Below are 26,843 nucleotides of genomic sequence, written 5' to 3'. Positions count from 1 at the left end.
TGAATGTCTTTGCAGTTACAATTTCATTCTGTAGCAAATGGTCATGGGCACTTTTCTGTTTCCAAAGTTTCTGACCATATACTGAAGATGTGAACATGGTATTTCACTTTTTCACTTATTCTTCTGCTCCTGTTTTTGGATCCTGAATGAGGGAGACAGGAAGGCCTGGGACCAGCCCAAAATAAGGCTTCAGGGCTCATTTCAATAATTGAGGCAGCACATGAATTTAAAGCCAATTGCCTTGCCAGCAGCGGCCCTCATGTAAGTGTTGGGGGTATGGAGATGAGGACAACAGGAAGTGGTTAATCACAGTTGTCAGCAGCCGACAGGACAGCTATGAATATGAAGATTTTTTAAAATGTAAGTTTAATATTTTGGAAATGGCAGTTAGGAGTGAGAATTGGTTACTGCCTTTGACCCTAAACCTGGGAAAGTGAGGCTGCATATAACACCTTCACTATTGAACTGCTTGGGACTGCTATATCAGCACAGACAGGATTAACCCTGGGGTTTATGTAGCTTACTGCACATAACATTTGGCAACTGAGCCACTCAAGAAGCTTGTACTTCTTGTTTTGGAAAATATACCAATATTGAAAAATAGTTGCATGGAAACAAAAGGTCAAAATGTAGACTGGCCTCACGACCAATTTGTGGCAGCCCTTAATCCTCCCTGGTTCATATTAGAAGATTATGTCTGAGACATTAATGTATGCCAACATTCGTATTATAATATAATTTACATATGGACATGGACACTGCTGTATACTTCAGTATGAATGAATGAATATTAAATGATGTCCTTTCACACCACCAGACACTACACAGATGCAAAACACAGAAAACGCAGGAATGTTGCCAGTGGCAAAGAAATTAAACATAGCCTGATGTCTAACCACTGCCAAAAGGCACAAGAGAGTTATAAAGTGTATTTTTACTTGGAGGCTACTCTACTAAAAATGCATTCTCATTTAGATAGTTGCTGTTACAATTAACATTGAATCCTAACTGTACGTATAGCAGCTTACCTTCAATCTTCACTATGGCAATGCTCTTTAAGAAAGTTGCCATTTGTTTCAATACTATCCGATTTAAAGTAATCAAATAGTAAATTCTTAGAGCTCCCTCTCAGGCTCAATAAATGAATGCACTGCTCAGTGTGGTACTAAGCCACAAACACCAGGTAAATGTCAAGTTTGATTTTCAATCTGTGCTCAGTTAGCAGATCTCGACTGAGTGGCAGAAAGGACACAATAACTGGGCTCAGCAGCCACATAGGGAGGGCAAAATTAGCCTGGTTCCAACTTCTTATTGTTATCACTGTTCCGTGCTATAGACTGTGGGCTGGATTTCCATTATGGAGGCAGGAAACAGGAGCCGGGTCTGGTTTTGAGTCAGAAACCCACCCCCAGTGAGAAACTGATTCAGGTTCTGATTTTCAAATGGGTGAGCCTTAATTGGTATTGGGATGGGTTTCCTGTCCAATTAGAGCCAGTGGGGCCTGGAATGGAGGTGAGTCAGATGAAGTGTAGGGCTCATACAGACACCCCACTGCAGCCATCACTGAGGCTGCTAGTTGGCCTGAGGGAATGATCTGCGTTTTGTGCCAAAACCTTCCACTGCACCAGAGGGAAGTGAGATGTCACAGGGGAGACGGAGGTCCTCTTCCCAGAGGGTGGCAGGAGGAGGTCACCTCGTTGTGCAGCAGGGACAACTCTCTGTTCAGTGTTATCTCCCTTTGCCCCTTCTTTCTCCTCCTCTCTTACCTCCTGCTCCTCCCCCAATGAGCTGTCTCCTTCCAGGGCCACACTGTCCTCAAGGTCCACACCTTTTTGGAGGTCCATGTTATGGAGAGCACAGCAGACCACCACAATGACAGAGACCATTGCAGGAGGGTATTGGCAGATGCCACCCAACCAGTTCAGGCATTGGGATCACTTCTTCAGAAGCCTAATGACCTGCTCAATGGTTGTCCTGCTGAGCAGGTGGTATTGGTTATAGTGCCTCTGTGCCTCTATCTGGGACTCCCGTAGAGGAGTCAGTAGCCATCTCTTCAAGGAATTTCCCTTGTCCCCTTGGACCTATCCATGCACTTTGGGGGATGGAATGAAGAGATGAGGCAGCTTGGACTGGCAGAGGATGACGGAGTCATGGCAGCTGCCAGGAAAGCAAGCACACACATGGAGGAAACTCTTGTTGTGGTCACAGACCAGTTGGTTCTTAAGGGAATGGAAGTCCTTCCTGTTGATGGATCTCACTAGCAGGTCGCTGGGTGCCTTGATGGCCACATGGGCTCAATTGATGATGCCCTGCACCTAAGGGAATCCAGCAATGGGGCCAAAACCACTACCGTCTGTGTCTGTGCAGACCCATCTGTGTCAAAGTGGAGGTAGTTCTCACCCTCCTGAATATGGCATCTGTAATTTACCTGATGGCGTGATGAACTGCCAACTGCGAGATGCCACCTCTGTCCTCATCTGATCCCTGGAATGACCTGGCTGCATAGAAATTCAGGGTGACAGAGACCTTGACAGCTGCAGGTAAAGGACTGCCATGGGGCCATGAGGACTCAGGTCATTGTGGATCAGAGAACAAATCCCCAAGACCATCTGCCTGGATAGGCACAGCCTCTTACAGCGCTGGCACTCTGTCATTTGCAGGTAGTTGACTCTTGGGTAGCAGACCCAATGTCTTGGGTAACGCCTTCTATAAGACACTAGTTCGGCCTCAGCCAGAGTATTGTGTCCAATTCTGGGCGACGCACTGAGGAAAGACGTGAGGGCATTGGAGAAAGTACAGAAGAGATTCATGAGAATGGTTCCAGGGATGAGGAATTTCAGTTATGAGGACAGATTGGAGAAGTTAAGACTGTTTTCCTTGGAGAAGAAAAGGATGAGAGGTAATTTGATAGAGGTATTCAAAATCATGAGGGGTCTGGACAGAGTAGGTAGAGAGAAACTGTTCCCACTTGTGAAAGGATCGAGAATGAGATGGCACAGATTTAAAGTATTTGGTAAGAAAAGCAAAAGTGACATGAGGAAAAACTTTCTTATGCAGCGAGTGGTTAAGGTTTGAAATGCTCTACCTGAGGAAGTGGTGGGGGCAGGTTCAATTGAAACAGTCAAAAGGGAATATGAAAAGGAAGAATGTGCATGGGTATGGGGAGAAGGCAGGCAAATGGGACTGAGGGAATTGCTCTTTCAGAGAGCCAGTGCCGACACAATGGGCTGAATGGCCTCCTTCTGTGCTGTAACAATTCTGTGATTCTTCCCCTTGCAGCCCCGTGCTGTGCTCCTCTGTCCTCCTGCTGTCCAGAATCTGCTGAAACTCATCCTGGCTGCTCTGTCCAATGTCAGAGGAGTCTGTTCTCATCTGAACACCCTCATCTGGGCTTTGTGCATTCATCAGGCCTTCCCCTGCCAACCCCAGCTGTCCAAGTGATTCCAGCCATGTCCTTCTTTTGAAAATCCCATACTGCTGCTGACAAGCCTGTAAATGAGCTCCTCAGTGAGATCAACAGGCACTTAGTTGAAGGCGTGCGGAGTTGCCGTTCCCTCCCTCCCGGCATCCCTTTAAAAGTGGTTTTGTGTTCCGGAAGCAGCCAACCTGATCTTCAAATCATGCACAGATGCCTGCTCCCTCCGCCAGCAGGCTTTAAAAATCGGCCCTGTATGGTTGTTGGAGTTTGGGATTTTTAAAAAATAAGTAAAATTTTTAAAAAAATATATCCAAAGGGGTTAAATTCTACCTGGTAATACTTTCAGAAGAAAGGTCAAAAAGAGTACAAAACAGCAGCAGAAGGAATTTCACTTCACAATCACAGAATTGTTACAGCACAAAAGAAGGCCATTGTGTCTGCGCTGACTCTCCGAAAGAGCAATTTACCTAGTGCCACTCTCCTGCCTTCTCCCCATAGCCCTGCACATTCTTCCTTTTCAGATAATAATTCAATTCCCCCGATTGAACCTACCTCCACCATGTGCTCAGGTAGTGCATTCCAGATCCTAACCACTCGCTGCATGAAATGGTCTGCAAATGTGATTTGCACGGAATCATTATTTTAATTATGTCCTGTAACTGAGAACTGTACAAATGTGCTCAAAAGCCCAGAGATAGTTTCAAATATTATATCCATGTTGTAATTGTTTCAATCAGAATGTATCTGATATATATGATGGAATACATTTGTCTGTAGCAGACTGCAAAGGACATACCCTAAACATGAATTTTTGATTGTTGCTGTTATTTTGGGAGCTTTAAGAACCTAATTCAGAAGCATTGGTTTTGGAGCATTACCACGAGGCTTCAGATGGAACACAGGAGTGCAATGAGCTTCTGCTTCCTTTGGCTGTGGCTTTCATATAATGGAGAGCACATTGTATTGCTCTGGACTGTGACACACCATGTGAAATAGCCTGCTGGAGGGGGATGAAGGGACAAAGAGCAACCACTGAATTCATAGCACTTAGCTAAAAACAATTATCCAAATGTGATTTAATGTAATTTATTCTAAAATTGTAATTGTTAAATTTATTGTAGAATAACTGCTGTTTTATGAAACACTATTTTTAAAAATATTTTGGACAGAGTACATTCTTCATTGTGTTTTGTATGCCAAAACAATGAGAATATTAAAACAAGGTATGTTATACTCAAACCAAAAAGAAAACTTAATATTCTAATTTGGCAGTCATGAAGGGTCTGATTGAAGCATTAAACCCTTTTCCTTCTTCAGTGGCTCTGCATTTTCAGAAAATCCTTTCTTTGATTCTAACCTTTTATTGAGTGTTATTGTTTTCCTTTTCCAGGTGCCCTCCTCTTAGCTGCATTCTACCACTCCACTCCCTCTCCCCGTGCAGACCACTCCACTCCCCCTCCCCGTGCAGCCCACTCCATTCCCGCTCTCCATGCAGCCCACTCCACTCCTGGATTGTGATTTGCTAATGCCCTTCTGTATAGACGGCACCAGGGTTTTAAATAAAACACTCGACAAATGATTAAAAGAAAACTCCTTTTGTAAAAATTGTAGACACTAAATTTAATCTTTATCTTCAATTCTTCCATGATTTTTTTTAAATAGCCTCTTTTAAGTTACATTTCTGTATTTCAGCATGTCTCAAAGAGATGTGTACCCCTAATAGTCCTAATTTAGAGCTATTAATCTGTGTTCATGCTTTAGATGCTTGCTTTATTTTACATTTTTGTTTGTTGCTTTGTTCTCTAATCCACAGACACTGGTACCTCCTGTTGGAGACCTGTTTACAATAAAGTGTTTTCATTGAAAGTTGTGACCAATGTTTAAAATCAAGAAGCAATTTTAAAAAAAACAGGATAATTTACTCCTACAACTGGTTTCAGTTGTACAGTAGATGAGAGTTGAATGGTGCAGGCTGCAAGCTTTTTTTGTGGGAGGTGGGGGCTGTTCAGTGATGGGCTGATATGAGTCATACTTCAGTTTTTTTCTTGTTTCTCTCCCCTGAGTTAGAACTCATTGGCTCCCCTTCCCTTTCTGCCTTCTGACAATGCTCTATCACAGCCTAGCTGAGATCAGGCAAAGCACTTTTTTTATACAGATCAGAAACCACTCATTCAGAGGAGTGTAAAATATTAAAAATGTGTGGGGATGCAAGAATAAAACAATTGTTGATATTAACAGTGTTACCTGTGTAAACCCTCTTTACAAAGCAGGCTCTGCTAGCCACACAAAAAAGTGCCATTTAAAATGGACATATTATAATCAGGGCTGTTTGTTCTAGCTTTGATTATAAAAAGTATGTGTTCTATTAAAAGTTATGTTAGATCAGAGTACCTTTTTAGGAGTTTACACATGATCTAATGTTACAAAATACTTCCACTTTGCTGGTACCTTTTTCATAACAACATTCATTTAAAGGGACCAATTCAAGAATGTTATAGAGTTTGCATAATAGGTGCACCTTATTTTCTTCAAGAACCTCTTGCACTGAAAGACCACCAAGGCTCCACATTCTTATTTTAAACAAGTACCGAAGCACAAAGCCCTGCTGAGTTACACTTGTAGTCTCATTCATCAATGTGTGGCCTTTATCCATGAGACTCTAAGTCAAAGGTTATGCTACTTAAGTCATTAATTAAAGTCCATGTCTCTCATCAAGAAAAGTGATGTTTTCTTTTTAAACCTTTGTTCAAATAGCTCTCCTTCACCAATGCATTGAGATTTCCCAATCACTTTTATTCCCAGATCACAGCTGAAATGCACTGAGGACACTAATTAGGCTCCTATGTTTCCCCTACATGGTGGTCTTGTTTTCTCTGCCTGACTCTAAACGTAAAAATAAACAATAATCTTTTCCCCTTGTCTTTTCTTTAAATCGGACCCCCAAACTGCAGTCTTCCCTTTCACTTTTGGAGTGGAGAGGTGGAGTAGTCCTGTGACAAACACCCTGAGGCTCTCTCTGACAGTTCATAATTATATAGAATTACATTGACTTTGCAACAGAGAAACAGGTCATTCGGGCCTAAATGGCCAATGCCAGCGTTTATGCTGTTCATAATAAGCAAATGAAGAACGCATTTCCTGCAGGTGGGAATGTGTGTGTGTGTGATGTTTCCTGTACTCTACCGCCAGGCAGTGCTGCACCTGTGACTACTGCTCTAATAATGGTTCAGGCAGAAATGGATGGTTGGCCAAGGCCGAGATTCTAAACATCTCAACTCGTGGGTTTGATAGTCCAGTGTTTTCTGCTTATAAATATTGGGCTGTTCAAGCAACCTCATCTAACAGGTAGTATTACCTTCATTCTCAGAAGATGGAGTATGTCATTACTGACAAGTCACAATTCGTTTCTCTGACACAGCAGTTCATATTCACTGCACTTGCTATTGTGTGTTTACATGAAACAGGTTGTATTATTTGTATCCATCTGTAATGTATCATTTTCTCCCTTTCAGTCATTTCTTTCTTTCCTTCATCTCAGCTTTATCTACAGCACAGCTGCACAATTTAACTCTTTGAAGGCTGCAGTGATACTTCTTAAAGGCAACCTTTTCTTCAAAAATGTTGCGTTTGTGCAGAGAGCACTGTAAAAAGCAGTCCTGCTGGGAAACTCCAGACAGCTCTTTAAATGTTACTTGGTACTGCTCCTCATTAAAAATTTACTCAGCATTTTCTACACATGCATGTGGCTAAAAATATTTTGAAAGCTGCAAAGCACATTCTGTACTCCAGGGGTTTATTTGCATATGGTATATAAAGGAGTGTTAGCTATCTAGACAAGGAGTATTACTCTTTAAGGAAAACCCGCTTTTTCTTTTGGGTGACCTTATTATCACATTGAAGTAGTGCCATAATGTTTCAAAATATTCCTGTTTTCTGTCAGCTGTTGTAGAACCACACACCAAAATGCAGGAGCCAGGTAAACAGTGCCTTAAGGGAAACATACCAGCAGTAATGGAAGACACAGTCCCTGACAAAGTTGAAAATGAATGCTTTGATGCGCTCCCTTCCCGAAAATATTATGACTCCAATATTCTTTTCCCCCCAGCCCTTTGACTGGCTGTTGGGCGGACCCAGCTCACCCTAAGGTTCTGCTTGAAAAAGTTTCAGCATGCTCAAAGCTCATTGCAGAACCAGCTCCTTGACAGGGCCTTGCATCAGAAATAGGGCAGGGACAGCTATTTCAAACCATCTTCCCAACATCCTGCCCTGCTACTTGCACATGCCAGGCTGGATTTTATAAGCTTGCCTGCCTTCAAAAATGACGGCCCACTCGTGTGGGCCGCCGCAATCTCAAGGGTGACCTGCCTCTCCCCCAATTACATGGAGGGGACGGGCTACCATCTTTAAAGGGCTGTTAGCCCTACTGGCTTAATTAAATATTTAAAGATAGATTGAATTAAATAAAATAAATGCATTGCTTTTGCCCCTCTCCCACCCCGCAATAAGAATTAAATTAATTATTTGCCCTTCTCCCTCATAAACACTTACCTTTATCATCTGATCTTCCACCCCAAACTGCACAGACTTGAAAGTTATAACCCTGCCCAACATCCCCCACACTCATGACGTTAATTTGACCCTGCTCCCTACCACCCCCCCGCACTGATAAACTTACCTCATCCCCCCTCCACTCAAGTGTTGTGCCTCATTTCCCCAGACAGGGATCCAGGGAGTGCCAGCCGCCAGGCCAAAGATCGCGGCGGGCCATCAAGAGGAGGCATGAGTATATTTTAATTATTTTAATTGATTTGACTATTCAAATTGTGGTCCCATAGCCCAGCTGGAGGGTGGGGGGTGGGGGGGGGGGGGGGGGGTGGGGTCCGCCACAGTGCCTCGTTGCTGCCGGAAGGATCAGCCGGGCCCTGCCGGCGACAAAGTCCATGGCAGGCCTCATCCGGGGCCATTTTCAGGACCCCTCCATGGATCCCGATGTCGAGGGCTTCTTACAAACCAGCCCGCCAAGTTTAAACTTGGCAGTTACCCCTATCCTAAGCTTCAATGTTGGCACCGCCCAGACACAACGAGCTGAATTTTACCAGTCCTTCAATGTCGGGGGTCGTGGCAGGAGGGCTCATATAATACTTGCAGAGAGGCCCGCCACGACCCATGACGCCGAGAAGGTCCTGCCGCATTTTACCAGCAGCGGCAAGGCCTCGGTGCGGCTCCCCCGCCGCCCAGCAGCGGGGCCTTCATTTACAAACTTAAACTAATTAAAACCGCAACTCACACGCCTTCGCAACTCAATTTGGAATTCCGAGGCGGGACACTGGTGGGGAGGGGGTAGAATTGAAATTATCAGGACAGTGGGGGGAGGAGCAGGAAAAACAATTCTGGTGGGAAGGGGTTGAAGGGCAAATGTGATAAGGTTGCGGGGGGGATGTTCATGTTGGGACTGAAATACATTTTATTCATATCAGACAATAAAAAAAAGCATTGTGGGCGTTAGGAATGGGCCTCCAGCTTTTAATATTTTTAAAATAAAGCTTGTAGTGACAAACCTTTAAAAATTCTAATTTGTCCTAAGGGCTTGAAGCTCTTTAAAAATAGCGCCGGGGCCTGCGAGTGGTGCCGGACGCCATTGCCAGGGACAGAGCCACTGCTCCCAATGACGTACAGGGGGCGGCCTCTCCATCCCCTCCATTTAAATGAACCCCGGCGCGAAATACCGCAGGGGCGCTTCCATGTCTGAAGACCACTGACTTCAGAGCGCGCTGCCGCGAAGTTCAGTGCGCTAATAAAATTCAGCCCAACTTCTCTCACACCCGGCCTAAACTTCTCAGGCTGTTGAGCAATGCTGCAAGAGATCCAGTGGAACACTAAAATAACGTGGATGCTGGAACTTTGTTTGAGACTGTAAGAATGTTGAGGTTTGGATCACAAAGTAGCTATTCAAGCTTTCTGCTCACAATTTATGTCAACCAAACCCCATAACGATGCTGCATCCTCATGACAAATTCCCAGTCGTCTGTTATTCCTTCTGGGTACAATATTAGCCCTGTGGAAGGACCACCAGGGCTGTTATCACAGGCTGTTGCAGATAGAAGGAGTCAGACTTCTAGTGACTATTCACAACAGTTAAGCTCATTAATATTGAGCCACTCTTCCACACTATCAGTAATTTTATACAAGGATAGAATGTTTATGAATATTTCAATAAAGGTCTCAGATTATTATTTGGAGAGTTATATGTTAATGTTTTTACATTGCCACTCACATTTCACTGATGTAACATCAAATTGCCAGGATCCTGGGGAGATATGTGTTTGTTATTAGTTGTGTGTTTACTTATTTATTTCTCATATTATATTCTATTAATGTTTATGAGATGTGTTACATTGTGAGGCACATAGGTACTGGGGAAAAGAGCTACTATGGAAAAGATTCTATCCTTTACGGCTCATAGAAGGCTTATTATGGTGGTTGCAATCGTGAGTTATTGAGTAGGTTTTATGAAAGCTATCAAACTGTTCATTCACTAGGTTACTCAGACCGATTGCACCGGGGATATTCAGGTAGATTATAGAGGTGCTATCCCACACGTCATGTGGAAGGGGTCACCTGACATATCAGGTAGTAACATGGTAGTGCTATTTGACAAATCATACGGAGGCTTATCAAGCAGATCACATTGAAAGGTTATTAGGCTGAACACATGGAGAGGTTATCAGACAATTCACCTGGAATGTTAACAAGTCGATTACATGGAAGTGCTATTTGACACATTATTAAGTAGATCACGTAGAGGGACTGTCAGCATATCACACGAAAAGGTTATCAGGCAGATAACATGGAGGGTATCTTTCATACTGTGGGAATGAAGTTTCAGACGGAAAACATGGAGGGTTATTAAGCACACGATTGTAGGATATTAAACAGCTAACATTGATCAGTCATCAGGCATACTCTGTGGATGTGGCTATCAGTCAGATAACATGGAGTTTTGTTAAACAGATTATATGAAGGGATTATCAGGGAGATCTTGCGGATATGTCAAGAAATGACTTTAAAATGTAGGTGATACCACATATGGAAATGAAAGTGAGAAAGAGAAAACTAGAAAAAGAAGAAAGTGAGTGTGAGAAAACAGTTTTCATCTCAGTTTTACAGTAGGTACAGATTTTTACAACAAAACAAAACATTGTGAATGCAGATTTCTACAACTTTCTCACATTAACAAAACAAAATATCCAGAACTGTTGTTCATTAAAAGAAAACTTAGCTCCCCTATGATATATTTTTCTATCAGATTAAAAAGTATAACTGTTTCATGAAAGACTTGCTGTAAAAGAATACATTATTTTGGTCTTTATGTTTAGAAAAATGCCGAGGGTAAAATCTTTTGATGTCATCACGTAGATGGATAACCAATCTCTCTTATTACTTAGGCACAAACACTAGATAACGTGTAACATTTTTTAAATTGACAGAGTGATACCAACTTCTCTTTCATTCATTGTTTCATTGTTTCAAAGTGATAAATATCCAAATACTTCATGTTCTTTCATCAGACATTATATGGACCAACTGTACTTATAAAGTTAAATTCTTCTCCTTCCATATATTTACATAGACTTACTGCCATTTTAATTTGTCATGTATATTTCTTATTTTTGCTGTTTGGTGTCTGACTTTAAGTTTTGTTCCATCCATCGTTAGGTCCTTCCTGACTTTTTTTTTTATTCATATGCACTGAGGCTCAGACATAATTAGCAGATGGTCATAATCAGTGTCTGGGTAAATAATAATCAAGATATATTATAATATGCTGAAGCCCAGTACCAGAACTCATCAGGTTTTTATGAACATTATTGTTAATGTAGTCATTGCAGTGATATTGATGTTTATTTATCACAACTTACAGGTGCAATTTTGTAAATTATTCAATACTGCAAATTACAAAAATGTCATGATCTATATCTGCATGTGTTCATTTATACATTTATCTCTGAATAATCTGACCATACACATATGCTGACCATATTGTATTTCTTTATACAGTGGATTAATTTTCCTTTGATATTCATTTGACACCAAAAATAAAGCTAGTGTGAGTCTTCGTTCCAGCAATACTCATATGATGTTAAGTTGGTCCTTGTCTTTCCTGGATCTGCAAAGAAGATTCAATCTGAGCAAACTAATCTTGTGGGATCAGAACGTTTCCACACAAACCAAATCAAGAGACAGACCTATGGCTCTACCTTGATCCAAATATATTTGCACCACAACATTCCAATACTGACCATAATCCTCCATCACTATAAGAAGGTATGGTACCCTCAGGGATTAGTTAGGCCATTCATTGTTTGACCTCCAACAAAGCCCCTTTATAGCTAAAGAAAATTTTCTATTAGGTAACTCTCCTTCTTAGCGCTTTTCTCAAGATTGCTGTTTTCTCAGAAGTGAGAAGTATGATATCTATCATATTTTTAGATGAACTGATTTAAAGCCTATTGATGGAGGGCAGGTCAGTACATGCTAGTTTCTCCTGCCTAGGCTAAGCACCCAGTGCAAAACCACACCATCCAGTTGTACAGGCAGGGATTAGAAAACTTAATATATTGCTGGATAATAAAATCTTAGTGTCAGGCATCACTGGGATGAGAACCTGAAAGCATAGAATGCAGAACAAATATGATACATGTTTCACTGCTGTGTTGCCTAGTCTTCTAATATCCATCTTTTTGTATTCCCTATTTTTATCTGTGCCAGGTGTCTGCTCGAGAATGAACTTAAATGCTTGGCAACACAAAAGAGATATCTCTAGAGTGCAGCATGCTCACTTCCAACCCCCACCCCCAAAACTCTCATTATTGTGCGACACCATGTGCTCCGCAGCAGCCTGTTAATGAGACATGGCAGATACAGCAGGCTCACAACTCTCATCCTCTGAAAGGAAGCATTTCCTTATTAAGCTCCATCTCATTACTTTCAGCTTCAGCCATTCAATAGACAATAATGAGGAAGTGTAAGTGCTCACTCGCTTGCTCTCTCTGACTCAGATGGAATAGCATGTGTAATCATCCCACCACACATTTCTTGCACACATCTTGCACCTCCCATTGGACATTCTTACTGGCTTTTTTTTTTAAAGTCTGCAATTCTTCACAATGCCTCTGAGTTTCTAGCAGACCAACAAAGACCAAACTGACTCCAATTCATGTAATCAGTCTCTTATGGCTTTTTCTCTCTCACTTTCACACACACACTCATGCATTCACTTTGCGTAATAAAGTGTTATTGTCTGTAATCTAGTGCACACTTTGCAATGAGATTTCTAATGTTAAAAACGTGATCTTAAACATTGCTGACAAACATAGTTCAAATGTTGTAAACCTGTTCAAAAGATTTGACAAACATGCTCTGTGCATAAGAAATGATTCGAAGAATCATATGTTCCTTTCCTATATCATCATTGCATATGCTCCCAGATTAGTCCAAACAAAAAAACAAGTAAGCCACTAAAAGTTAGAAACTAGTCTTTTGCAGACTTTCTATAGCAGGACTGAGAGCCACATCATGTATAAAGCAAATCCAAATGAAATGAAACCTTTATTGTTCTGCACAGTCTCATTCATACAGGATGCCAACAATATCAGATGTGGATGTCTAAGGTTGCAGCATTCCTTTCCCCATAATTTACTTACCAAGTTGAAAATTGATTTCATAACTTCAAAACCAACTAACCAGCCAAATGTTGCTGGATAGTGAGGAAATGAATTTACAGAAATTAAGTTAGAGGCTCTTGTCTCATTCTTTTTTTCAGATGTCACTGTAACTATAAAAATACCGAAGAACATGGATATTGCAAGTTTAATCCACAGTCTCCTTTCACTGATATCAAATAGATGATAAACTTAAAGGGGTTTTTGTTTTAATAATTGTTCTACAGTGGATCTACTTTTGCTTTTAGTGCTTGTTGGTGAGCTGAATAAGATGATGTCATTAATGGTTCTAAACACGCTTCAGTAATCAAACGGGTGGCAATGGATCTACCAACAGATACATCATCCTGATCACTTTAAAGTACTTCTTTTAACCTTTAGCATGCTAACAAAAATAGTGTTGCCAGATTATATTTTTTGGTGTGCCATGGAGCTATAAAAAATGGATGGCAGCTGAGAGTAGACAAAAGGATGGTGCAGCTTTTTTTTTAAGCACATGCGTGCACATGCAAGGTCTTTGGGGTCTTAATTATTTGTGTCTAATGGCCACCAATTACTGTGTAAACTAATAATATAGCCTAACAATATAACAGTGAAGTGCGTGGTGGCCAAACCTCCCCCTCCCCACCCTGTTTCAAATGTGATTAGGTTTGTGAAGATTTGAGAATGACAGACTATTACATCCGATGAGGAGAATAAATAAAGAAGGGGGTCTTTTTTTAACTTGGAGGGGTGCTGCATAGCAGTGACAGCTGTTGACTTAAATACATCTCTACAATGGAAATGAAGTAGGCCATGGGAAAGCTGAAGGCTTCTGTATGATAATAAGTCTTGACAAAAGCCACACAGCCCCATGATAGTAGGTGGTTACACACTGAATACATAACGATTCTCACTACAGCTACCAAGTATAAATCTCTGACTCAGTACTGATTAAAAATGTGTGTATAAATACAAACACAGTGAAACCCCAGATTGAATTAGAGGTGGCACAAGGATGGTATTAATCTAAAAACTTCAATCGCAATTTATTTTTCCCCATTGTCAGTCTGTTGGGAATAACCCTAATACAGTTTTGCCCTTTGCTATTTATACATCTCAGTTCGCATGAAACACCATTCTTTGCCATGTATCCATACAGATGTACATAATATATATAGATCCAATTGTGACACGGGACGAGCGAGGGGCGGGGTAAGGGCACAGGCTGACTAAGGCATGGAATAGCAGAATTAAAGGGCTTGATGAAGTTGTACCGGCTGGTCTTGGAAAACATTCAAAGGTTATGTTTCCCTCCAATTATTGTTGGGGGGAAAGAAAAGATATGGAACACTGATCAAGCGTAGATGTTCGTGCCAGAATTGCATGGCCGCTTTACCTCCCAGCCCCAAACCGCGCTGGTTTGTAACACGCCTGCTTGAATTTGTCAGCTTGTTATAAAATATGTATTTCCAGCAGCAGAATTAATCGATGAGAGAGGATGTCACAGCTGATTGCATAAATGACTTTTGAAAGCCAGTCTTAAAATGTCCATAATCACACTACAGTCTTCCCTCAGCGAGAACTAAAAAAAAACACCCAGGGCTGTCAAGTGAAGACAGTCGCAGCTCTTTAAAAGAAAATAACATGTGCATTGCCATCCACGTGGCTCAAGCTGCTCATCTGTACCTAAACATTCCTCTTTATAAAAGCTGTCATGTAACTCCACCTATACATAGACATAGTATTTAAATACATAGCAAAACAGCTATTTAAAGACTGCCTACTACACAGATCCCAGGTCACAGATCTGTAACATGATTATCATTCCGGTTCTTATAAATAAAATCACATTTTTTCTCTCTCGTAAAGCCGCGCCAAGTTGGAATCTTAATTCCACTCTCGCATCCCCATACAATTGGAAACAAATACATTAATAAATAAAGCATACCACTGCCAATAATACGATGAACGACTTTCATTTTAAAGTTTTATTACTAAAAATCTAAACAGCGCCTGAGGTGATGCGGCAACTCTTTGCACCGGAAAGGTAATGGCTCGGATCCATCACCAAGGCAAGAAAACTTGAAAGAATTCCTTGAACTTACCCCAGGTAATGTCTTCTGTTCATGCAATGCGCTCTGGGCCTTCAGAGCAGATTCCCTGGCACAGTACGTTAGGAAGGCACAACCTAATCATTTAATTAAAAAAAAAACAAAGGCACTGTGAATACAATTTTGCCGCCATTTCTTATTTCAAAATGATCTTACTGTTTATTATCCCAACAATTCAAAATTGGCAAGTGCGACCTGGTTTAGATTCTGGAATGTGCGTCTGACTAAATCACTTGTATATTATCGACTTATATCATTAACCAGAACTTATTTAGTGACATTTGGTGCATTCACTTTTGAAAATTTATGTTCTCCTGCTTGATTAATGTCTTAACAGGGGATTGTAAAAACATATTAACAGATAATTCCAAGAACATACTTCAGTATAGGCTTAAAGCGCATGTTATATGCACCTTCAAACATATCTCTAACATAGCACACAGTACTCCTATTTTTGTTTACTCTTAGAGATGTTTTGGTACTTTCCGTTCACATTTGGAGCAATACTTTATTTCATTTAAAGTGATACGGGATACAATTCTATAGCAGAGGACGCGGTCTTTGACATTAACTATTGAGGCTGCGACAGTTATCTTTGTATTACCAGAAGTCTATGCTGTCTGCAGAGTACCATATGTGGTCTGGCAGTGGAAGTTAACCCGCAGGAGTTGTTACTGCTAATGAGAGCACACCCCCAGCAACTTCGAACTCTGCAGCTCCAAACCAGACCCATAGAGTAGACACACTGGAGAAAGGGGGCTGTGTAAAGGGTTCTCGGCCCTTAACCTGGTTTATTTGCTGTACAGGCGTATTTTTTTAATATTAAAATTGACTACATAATATAGAAGTAATTCGAAGTCTAATATTCCGACCAGACATGAACAAAATTGGATACTATACTTTTTATTTTCTTAAATTGTAAACAAAAATGCAGCCGGTAATCTTAATATGGTCAGTAAATAATTATCCAAAGCTTTAAAGAACGAGTGTTGGGAATCACATCACTCATATCATTGAAATTTTAATCCATAGTTATTGAAAATAGCAAACAGTCTTATCCGCGCCAGAGAATGCGGCCGGTGAGCTCATAAATATTGCATTTTAAATTACAGATAACCCAAGGCCCTTTTCATATCTTACTTCTGCCCGAACCCCTCGCCCTCCCTCCAACACGCAGACTGTGCACCTGCACACCCTTGTGTGCTTTTCTCCATATCACACAGCAGCAGCTGGGTCAATTCGCCTGTTAAAATCATCACTACAAATCCTGCAAGTTATTATTCCTGTGTGTGAAGCTAGCGTTTAGCACCATCAGAGACCACCCCCGACTCGCCAGCTCATATAGTTTCATCGCTCCTAACCCCAGCCCAAGTCTTCCAAATCATTAAAATACAAAAAAAAAAGTTGTCATATTTTGACAAAGAAAGCTGCAGGTGTAAACTCGAGCCGGAAGCGCTGTCCTTCAATACTATTAACTCGCTGGGGCTTTTTCTTTTAACAAGAAAAAAAACTAAATATATACACATGCAAAAAAGAAAAGGGAGGCTGGCGGAAACAGACAGCTATACTGTTCGCCGAGTGCTTGGAAATCTCAAGTTCTTTCATTCCGTGCAAAGTGTGCAGAGACGCAGCAGAGTAAAACCTAGCCTTCTGCACCTATCAGTTCCTAGGCTTTTTAAATGACAGATCGCTCGTGCTCTTTACAAATGTTTTTTTTTAATATAGAAAACGAGTTGGTGTTTCATGCTCTCCGACAGACGCTATCCTTCAGCACCACACCACTAGCTGGCTGAACCTAACATTAAATTAAGAAACAAACACTAAAATAAGACATTCTCAAATTGCCCCGACTTTGGAAAGCCCCGAAGTGGCTTTCTAAGAGCAGTGGAGACAGTGCTGATTGTGTACAGACCCTTGTGCATGCCGGTGAAGCGATCCTTCAGCACCGTGAGCTCGTAGATCTTGCCAAATTCCTCAAAGAGGGGCTTGAGGTCCTTCTCCTCCAGGTTGCGGGGGATCTGGCCGATGAAAAGTTTGATGGCGTCGTGGTCCTTCATGGGGATGGTGCTGTTCTGGCTGTGGCTGAGTCCGTTCATAGGCCCGTTGGCAGTGCTGATCTGGATGTTGTTGTTGAGGTTGTCTGCTGCCTGCTGCACGCCGTTCGTTAACGTGGCCATCTTTCTCCCACACTGCGTGACGTCAGGCAACTTTCCTTTACATTGACTCCGCCGTTTAAACAGACTGGATCGGCTCAAGGTCGGCGCAGAGCCGGGGTGGATGAAGCAGCCTACCCCCTCCCTCCCCCTCCCTCTTTATTAATATACACTACCACCCCAGACAGTGGTAGCTTCCATAATCCAGCCATAAAAAGCCAGCTTGTGCACATTCCATTTTTCCCCTCTTCCTCGATATAATAATAATAAATCCATTCCCTCTTTACTACCAAATAAAGGGAAGGAACACAAAGCGCTTTGACAATAACGATTTCATGGGTTGTGTTTTTTTAACCATTATTTCCAATCGGGATCATTGGTGAAATGCACACGAAATGAAATTGTGAATCTGTTGAAAAGGATAATATGTGATATCGTGACTATTTCGGGTTAGTTACTGTATATTGCATTGTACAATATTTTCCCTTACTTTTATGTTGTATGCCGAGATCCGAAGTCATTCTTAGAAAGCATGTGATCTGGGAACAAAGGGAAACGGTCCCAGCCTTTGAGAGCTGCGAGCTGGGTTTTTTTTTTTGGGAGGCGCAACGTCCAAATCAGTTGATGAATGTGAGAATTCAAAGATGATTGCACTTTATTTTGAGATGACGGGTCAACTCTTATATTGAGTTTATTTATTTTGGGCTGTGAGGGAGAGAGAGGGGGGGAAGAGTGAAGTCAATTAACTCGTGTTTTCTTTAAAATGTATTGGGCGACTTATTCGCGCCTCAGATTGTCACAGGAATCTTCAGAGGCGCCTGTCTCCTGTTAAACACAAACCCTCTTAGTTATTTAACTACCGTTTATGCTCAATGGGGAGGGGATGTCAGCTGAAAGAGGAGGAAGAGGGTCGCTTCATCCGGTACATCGATTTCCTGCTTTCTCTAGTTTGGATTTGCATTTGGTGAAGATTTTTTAACGCACCTGCACCTGCTTTTCTGAGTTTTTAGGTAAAAAAAAGCTGGAGCGATCAACGTCTCAGCCATGTATGAGACACAGTCCAAGTAAGATCAAATCACTCCCCGGAAATCACATCCTACACCAATTCAAAACTATCAGAAATCAAAATCATTTATGATAATAAAAAACTTTCCGGCTGCACTTTACTGCTTTCATCTGCTCCAACAAATGGAGGGGGGGGGGTGTTAAGGAAAACAAACATGCACTGTAGCTTTAAGTACATCTATTGTTAAATATTATTAAAGAGGTCGGCTTTGCGGGGTCCGCTCCAGCGAATAGTTGCAAAGCCTTAAGGAAATACAAAACAAAAACGAACTAGTTTTCTAAAACAGAGACATTCAAAAAAAAATCTGATCTGAAGGCACATTTGCTTCAGATGTACCGTATTCCAAGTGATTCTACGTCGAGTGCTAGTTAAATCAACCTAAGTCCAAATTTACAGAAAAATAAAACCTTATCTATTTTCTGGAGAAATGCAATGTTTTATCCTGGGCAGAAAGAGAGATTGGATATTTGGAGCTTTTCCCCGGGTCGTTTATATTCAAAGAGCCCCTCTTTTTGTTTGATTTTACATTGATTTCCTTCAACCAAAACTGCATTTGTTACTTCCCCAAGTCTGTGATAAATATATTCTTATACATTTGAAATCTGATTCAAGCGCAACTACAAAGCCTTAGTGGTGAGTTCGACGGTAGATTGTATGTAGCCATAACCACTCGCCCTCTCTTGCTTTTGACTAGTTTTTAAATAACAATATGGAAAAATAAAAGAATCGACTTCAACGAGCTGTCCATAAAGTAAAGTGAATCTATGTGGCCGGTCTGGCACAATAGGACTGGTGCTGTCTCTCTCCAAGGTGCTGAAACAGACCCACTCGAATGAAAGCTGCTAACACTTTGCTATTTCGCACAGACACGCGGGTTGCTAAGAAACGCAGTCTCTTACACTTTGTCTTCCTTTTGTGACCAGCACTGTACACACAAATTATTAACAACAATTACGCCTGTTATTCATCCGAGTTTCTTGACGTCAAATCTGTTCAAGTTTCATCGCAGAGAGGGAGAGAGAGCGAGCGAGCGAGAAACCCTGAGCCCACACGGTGTACCGAAACACTGAGGGCTCAGAGAAGAATAGAAATCTGTCTTGATGGTACACGTTAATAGACTTGTTTCCAAGCTGGGGCAGTCTTCAAAAACGACTCAAATAGGCAGCATATTTTCAAGAGCTGGTTTGGTGCAGTTTGCCTTTTTTTAAATTTTCCAGCAAGCCACATCTTTTTAGCAAAGCACACATTAAATCACATTTGTTACCTAAAAGGCATTTTTTTGGGGGGTAGGCGCCGTGGAAAAAGATTTATGTTTGCCTGCAGGTGATGGGCTGTACACATTCTTTGATTTTAGCACGCCTTTTTTACTTTAACCGATTAAAATATCCTTGACGTTTAATTCTTACTCGATCGGAAAAAGGTATAATTCCATAGTCATACATAGTAATTAGACGCTAGTTTCAGCTAGCTGAATAGTTTCAAAAGAAACATTTTGAAGGCGAAGTGTTAAGATCACTCATAACGGGTTCTCTTGGTCAGTCAAAATGGGCCCGACCTGAAAAGCTGAAACAAATGTTTAAAAGCAGTTTCTGAACAGGAGAAACAACAGACCTTCACTGTGACTCGATTTAACTGTTTACGAGTCGCATTTCTGTCCTTAATGCGAACCGAGTAAGCTAACTTAGCAAAGTCTCTAAACGTGGGATGTCCCCAAAATGTGGCATTGTTATTTTTTTCTAATTTACCGACTTGTTGTTAACTAGAAGAGAAAGCTGGCGGCAGTTAATTACAAACTTTTAATTCACCGTAGGAAATTGAATCACGAGTGAAACTGCATTGGTTTATTTACATTGATTTCAGCGTTAAACTCACATATAATAGTTACAAAATGCTGTTTTATTCTCATTAAATTTTGAGCACATTTGTGCATCCTAACCAGGATATAAAATTGTGATAATAAGCAAAGCTTAATGTAGATCATAAACAAACTGTATAATTGTTTGATAGGATTATTAGTAAATGAACATTGAGAGTATACCGTACAATGTTACACAAGATCAGATCTTTGTAAAGCAATTTTAGATACCTACACGTGGGATTCCTCCTTTTCGTGTAATTCTATTTACCATGAAAGATACCTTTTATCAAAATATTCAAATATTCATCAGATTAAACCGTTTACAACTGATAGATTAGTTTGATATATATGACTGCCTTTGCCATTCTGTCTGAAAGTTCCTTTGTTAAGATTACAATGCTCCTCACACAGTCAGAAAAGAACAGTACTCGCTGCTCTATGTGTTTACTGAATAACATTGGATAGAAATTGAAAGCATTACTGTAATATATGGCTGACTATCCTGACCTTGAATTGGAAACTACTTCGAATAAACATTGTGAATGAAGATTGGTCTGTTGCATCGTTCAACAACGTGAAAAACAACTGAATTAAAGACAAAAGTAAAAAAAAAAGTGTTGTCCAGTGTTCTAGTCAGTTCAATAATGACAATAAAGTTGAAGTTCTAAAATAAATATTTATTTTACATTTAAAAAAAACCCTATACAGTGTACATGATACCAAGGGCAAATCATAATCCAGCAGTGTTCGGTAAAGGATAGCATAAAGGAAAGGTACTTTTATCCCTTGTGTTTAGAACTGCAGTATACCTTAAAAAAAAACCTGATGTTTCCATGATTACACAATTAAATCCAGTGAACAAAACCTCTGGGCTCTTCTGTTTGTATTGATTCTTAATACTCTACAGTTAAAAGTTATTTCAATTTGATTTTCTCTAAGACTGACATGTTTTATATGTAAATGATACCACATATTAACACAAAACCTAAAATAACCATTTTATCTTTTGATTGATTTTTTAAATACAGATTCCATTGTCAGTGCTTTATTTTTGAAGTTTTTTGCACCATATGTTCAACTCTTTAAATTATGCAGGTTTTTAACAAAAGTAGAAATAATCTTAACTAACAGCCTTTTCCAACACCTTTCAGATTTTCATGTACAACGTCAGCACAACCAATTGACAAATCTTCAATTTTTCCAAATTAAACAAAAAACTGATAGTTTGTTTATGATACAAATCATACAAAAAGGTGCATTCAATACATACTTTGTTTTAAACCAACTGAAATGACTTACTTTAATTGTTATAGCAAACCACAAAAAGTTACAATCTTGCCAAATTATTTCTTATATAAATATTCTTATAACATTGTCAGAGTGGTTGAGCATACCAGCACAGCATTTGATAATATCTGAACGTTCTTACCCCACTGTTGTTGGTTGTTATTTTTCTTCTCTTTTGGCCTTACACTTTATGTATACTCCAAACCAAAGTGGACAGGAAAGTAACCTGCTCCCAAGTTTTGGGAGATGCAATTTTTCAGTTGACCACTATGACGTTTTCAAAATGCTGCAAGATTGATTTAGGTTGGGTTCAATTTTCCTCCCATAGAATATGGAAATGTAGGAAATCAAACACTGTTTTATTTTCTTTCACTTTTTCTGCAGTTGAATCTCAGTGCACAGGCTTACTATGTAATCCAATAAGAATTGGAAACAAACCCACAAGAAGCAGCCCATTTCTTACTTCTATAGTAAATTATATTATTACATCAATGATCTGTATACAATTTTTGGAAATAGTTACTGTGAACAATTTCATAATTGCTTTTTGACATTTTCCTTCCAGTTGAGTTATATTTTTGTTCAAAATGTAACTTTCTGAACAAAATGCTAAACCTGCATAAAACAGTGGGGAATGTGCCTCAAGGTTTTTTGAATAATTAAACCAATTTCCCAAAGATGCTCGAGTGAATGATAAGTAATAACAATTGCATTCATATAGTTCCTAATCACGCCAAGGATCTCAAATTTCATCACACAATGAATTACATTTTTCAAAAGCAGTGACTGTTGTGCAGACACATATCAGCAATGCCCCATAAACAGCCGGAATGGGCAATTAATTTACATTGGCATTAATTGAGGAAACAATGTTGACCAGGATATTGGGAGAGTTACATGCACTTCTATGAAATTTGCAACGATGTCATTAATGTTCACCTTAACCAGCACAATAGGCAGTCAGCACATCAGTTTAAAACTTCATCTGAACCTCTGCAAGCAATGCTCTTTCCCATACTGCACTGGAATGTCAGTCTGGATTATAAACTCAAACTATGAAAGGGTACTTGAGCCTATATTCTCTGAGCCAGAAGCAAGAGCATTACCAACATTTAGCCTTCGTTCAGTGATAACACTCACGTATCTGAGTCAGAAAGTCATGGGTTCAAAGCTCATACCAGAGATTCAAGCACATAATCTAGGTTGACACTTTAGTACAACGCTAAAGGAGTGCTATACTGTTGGAACTGCTGCTAGTATTAATCCAGGACCCTATCTGCCCTCTCAAAGGATCTCATGGCACTTTTTGATGAAAAGTAAGGATTCTTCCAAAGTGCTGGCCAATTTTTATCACTCAACACGCAACTAAAGAGCAACTCATTGGATTAATTGTTTAAATGTTTTTGTGGGGTCATGCTGTATACAAATTCGCTAACAAATTTTCTACATTACAACAGTGCACTACAAAAAGAGCTTCATAGGCTCGATAGCAGTTTGAGATGTCCTGAAGTCATGAAAGGCACTATATAAATGCAAGCTTTTTCTTTCTAAATGCCAACTGATCCATGCTGACAAAAATGATCGTTTGATGCCAGTAAGTCACTAAAGTTGTCCTCAAAGGCCTTAAAAGTGAGGAGGGGAAATAAAATCAGCCAAGTTTCCATTCTTGATTACTATCCAGTAAATATATTCGTGGAATGTAAAATGGATGTCATTTCTCCAACTATTGAATGGCTTGTGCTCACGCATGAAGGATAACTGTTTGAGCAAGATATTACATGGTGACTAGTGCTCATGGAGCTATACTCCAATACAAGAGATGAGAAAATTGGAAAGGAAAAAAATGACCAGTTCTAAATTTCCTGGGTATTCTACCTGCATCTTTAAATTGACATCAGGATCTGTGTGATCGTGTATACAACAGCTATGCTATCACACAGATGTTCCAGCAAACCTTTATGTCACAGAAAATGACAAGACACAGAAGATGAGAACATGGGGAAGGAAGAATATAGAATTTTAGGGTAAATATTATGAATTTGCATTTGGTATGAAACATTGCCATTTGGGTGTAACTAATGGTATTCGGGTGGAGAAACCAACTGGCTACACAAGATTTTCTTTTGCCTTTTATGTGGACAAAGTGAAAGGCAAGTTCCTCACATTCATTAAATAATTTTGATGGTAACAAAGAATGTACAACTGGAAACTGAATTATAGTGTTCAGTTTGATCAAATGGTTGAAGAACTTAACTCATTCCACATTTGACAGAGTGTGGCATCAAGGAATTGGAGGAAACTCTCCACTGGCTGTAATCATACGCTGCACAAAGAAAGATGGTTGTGGTTATTGGAGGCTAATTGTCTCACCCCAGGGATCTCGCTGAAGGTGTTCCACCAGACAGTGTCCTAGGCCCAACGATCTTCAGCTGCTTTATCAATGACCTTCCCTCCAACATAAGTCCAGAAGTGGGGATGTACACTGATGATTTCACAATGTTTAGTACCATTCACAACTCCTCAGATAATGAAACAGTCAGTGCCCACATGCAACAAGACCTGCACAACATTCAGGCTTGGGCTGCTAAGTGACAAGTAGCATTCTTGCCACACAAGTGTCAGGCAATAACTATCTCCAATAAGAAGATAGTCTAACCACCTTCCTTTGACATTAACACTGCTAAATCCCCCACCATCTACATCCTGGGTTTCATCATTGACCAGAAACTTAACTGGACCACCAAAATAAATACTATGGCTACAACAGCAGGTCAGAGGCTGGGAATTCTATAGTGAGTGATTCATCTTCTGACTCCCCAAAGTCTGTCCACCATCTACAAAGAACAAGTCAGGAGCCTAATGGAATACTCTCCACTTGCCTGGTTGAATGCAGATCTAACAACACTCAAGAAGCTCAACACCACCAAGGACAAAGCAGTCTGCTTGATTGGCACTCCACTCACAAACTTAGAAATTCACTCCTTCCACCATAGGCACACAGTGGCAGCAATGTGCACCATCTACAAGATGAACTGCAGCAACTTGTCAAAATGAATTCAACATCACCTACCAAACCAACTACCACCCAGAAGGACAAGGGCAACAAATGTATGGAAACACCGCCACCTGCAAGTTCCCCTCCAAGATACCCACCATCCTGATTTGGAAATATATCGGCATTCCATCATAGTCACTGGGTCAAAATCCTGGATCTCCCCACCCAACAGCACTGTGAATGTACCAACACCAGAAGGAATGCAGCAGTTCAAGAAGGCAGCTCGCCACCACCTTCTCAAGGGTTATTAGAGATGGGCAATAAATGCTGGTCTTGCCAGCAACGCCCACATCCCATGAATTAACAAAAGTAATATTCAATCATTTAATCCTTTGAGTGATTTCATGATGAGCATGGAGAAATACTTAGTTAGTTGGCAGATTACTTTCATTTTACTTTATCATATAACAGAAAGTTGTTACTGGTGAGGAGGGGAAATTCTTTATAGCTTTATAGCCACTCCAGGCGCTGCTTCACAAACCACTGACCACCTCCAGGCGCGTATCCATTGTCTCTCGAGATAAGGAGGCCCAAAAGAAAAAAGAAAGAAAGGAGGGGAAAGCAATTGGACATGTAATATCTGTACAAATAAAACCAGACTTGATTAACATAACTAAACTGGACAAAGCCTTCCCTCTGAATGATAAGTGCTGGAAGCATACAGATCAAAAAAGCAAGCTAACTTTTTAGATGAAATGGGCATGAGAATCATGATGCGCTTAACTCAACTCCGTGCTGCCTGCTCATTTCAATGATTTATGAATCCATCCAGTGCTAATCATGCTGTAACTTGGCTGGATGCATTAATAGGGCACCAATATTGTAAGTGGCAAATACCACAAAGCTAGCCTGCACTGCTTAAATCCTGCCTTAAAAGGAAGATGGATTGTGGCTGGAGAAGGTAGTGGCAATCCTGCAGGTAGTGAATTTGACCTGTGAAAGAATAGCACAACATGGGAGAGAATGGGCTCCAAGTTTATCAGATGCTGCCCTGAAGGCCTTGGTGGAGGAGAGATGTTCCATATCCAGATGGGGCCACAAGGCCCTCCAGACACATGCTAAGAGGACAGTGGGAGCAGATAGCTGTGGAGGGCAATGCCAGGATTCAAACATCAATGACCTGGATGCAGTGCTGTAGGAAGTTCAATGACCTCACACTTGTGGCATCCTTAAATGCTATATCCTGCCAGCTGCACCACTAGCCTCAGACACTGCTCAATTCATCACATTCCCATCACTCACCTATCACAATCTCTATCAGGATTCATACCTGACATTTATAGGCTCTACTGCACCCTCACACCTTGCTGCAAGCCTCACACCCACATCTCACGCTTGCACACACTGCCGGCTATTCAACGATGACAGCAACATCACTCAAACTGATTGTCAGTGAATGTTGTGCACACGTCCTTCTCTCTTACAGGACACGGTGGTTCACAACTGGAGGCAGTAGGAGGTAATCGGAGGGTGACAGGTGTGCCAGCTCACTGGAGGGTGAGGTCTTACGAGGGCTGCTGCAGAGGACTTGGTGAGAACTTCGATGGGGCAGCCTACAGAAGAACGCAAATGGGTATGTAACACAAACTGCCTGGTGCATTGGCAGGCCAGCCAGAAAGCTTGGGCCCCCATCAAGGATATTGGAGGAATTCAGCATCAATTTGGCACAGGACTTTCAGCAGATGTTGGAGGCCATTATTTCCAGCATGGAAGTGGTGGCCAACTCCATTTGCACACTTGTGGACTCAACGATGATGCTGTGTCTGATGTCTGATGTCTCAGCTTCCATTGTACCACAAGTAGCAGCCATCCAACATCTGAGTATTGCAGTGGAAGCTCAGACTGCTGTCATCATGATTGTGGATTGTAGTGTGCAAAGAGACTTGTAGGGTGTCCCAGCAATGCAGCAGAGGGCTCAAAAGCAGATTATTAATCAACAGAAAAAACAATGAGTTACATCAAAGGGCAGTAGGTTGGTGATTGGTTGATGCGTATAACAGTTTTCATTTTGCTCTTCAGGCTAGAGAGGTGTGTTAAATTCAGTGATGACTCTGTAACAAGCTATTACTTTAAATAGTTTATCAAGTTTATTAAATTAATAATCGATAGAACTAAAATAATCAACTAACTAATAAAACAAGTAAACAGTTTAGAGAGACTTTGCAGGACAGGTAGTGTGTTGTAAATGCAG

At 40.7% G+C, this 26,843-nt stretch overlaps 1 protein-coding gene across 24 annotated transcripts in view; it reads right to left on the bottom strand.

The window, feature by feature from the left end:
• Positions 1–17,410, bottom strand: part of celf4 (CUGBP, Elav-like family member 4) — a 1,375,410-nt gene extending 1,358,000 nt beyond the window's left edge. For 16 of the 24 annotated variants that reach the window (XM_068050672.1, XM_068051186.1, XM_068050329.1 and 13 more), the window contains exons 1-2: positions 17,146–17,329; positions 15,228–15,310 (exon numbers count right to left, since the gene is read on the bottom strand). In XM_068050672.1, the coding sequence (XP_067906773.1) occupies positions 15,228–15,310; positions 17,146–17,329 (267 nt within the window). Of the gene's footprint in view, positions 1–15,227; positions 15,311–17,145 lie in introns of all 24 variants that reach the window. The other 8 variants (XM_068049595.1, XM_068050160.1, XM_068049749.1 and 5 more) reach the window with 1 other exon arrangement.
• Between the last annotated feature and the right edge of the window lie 9,433 nt (positions 17,411–26,843).

This window comes from Heterodontus francisci, chromosome 1, assembly GCF_036365525.1.
Source record: "Heterodontus francisci isolate sHetFra1 chromosome 1, sHetFra1.hap1, whole genome shotgun sequence".
Taxonomy (NCBI): domain Eukaryota; kingdom Metazoa; phylum Chordata; class Chondrichthyes; order Heterodontiformes; family Heterodontidae; genus Heterodontus; species Heterodontus francisci.
Note: the sequence above shows the minus strand (reverse complement) of the source record. Positions and strands in the feature narration are given on the sequence as shown.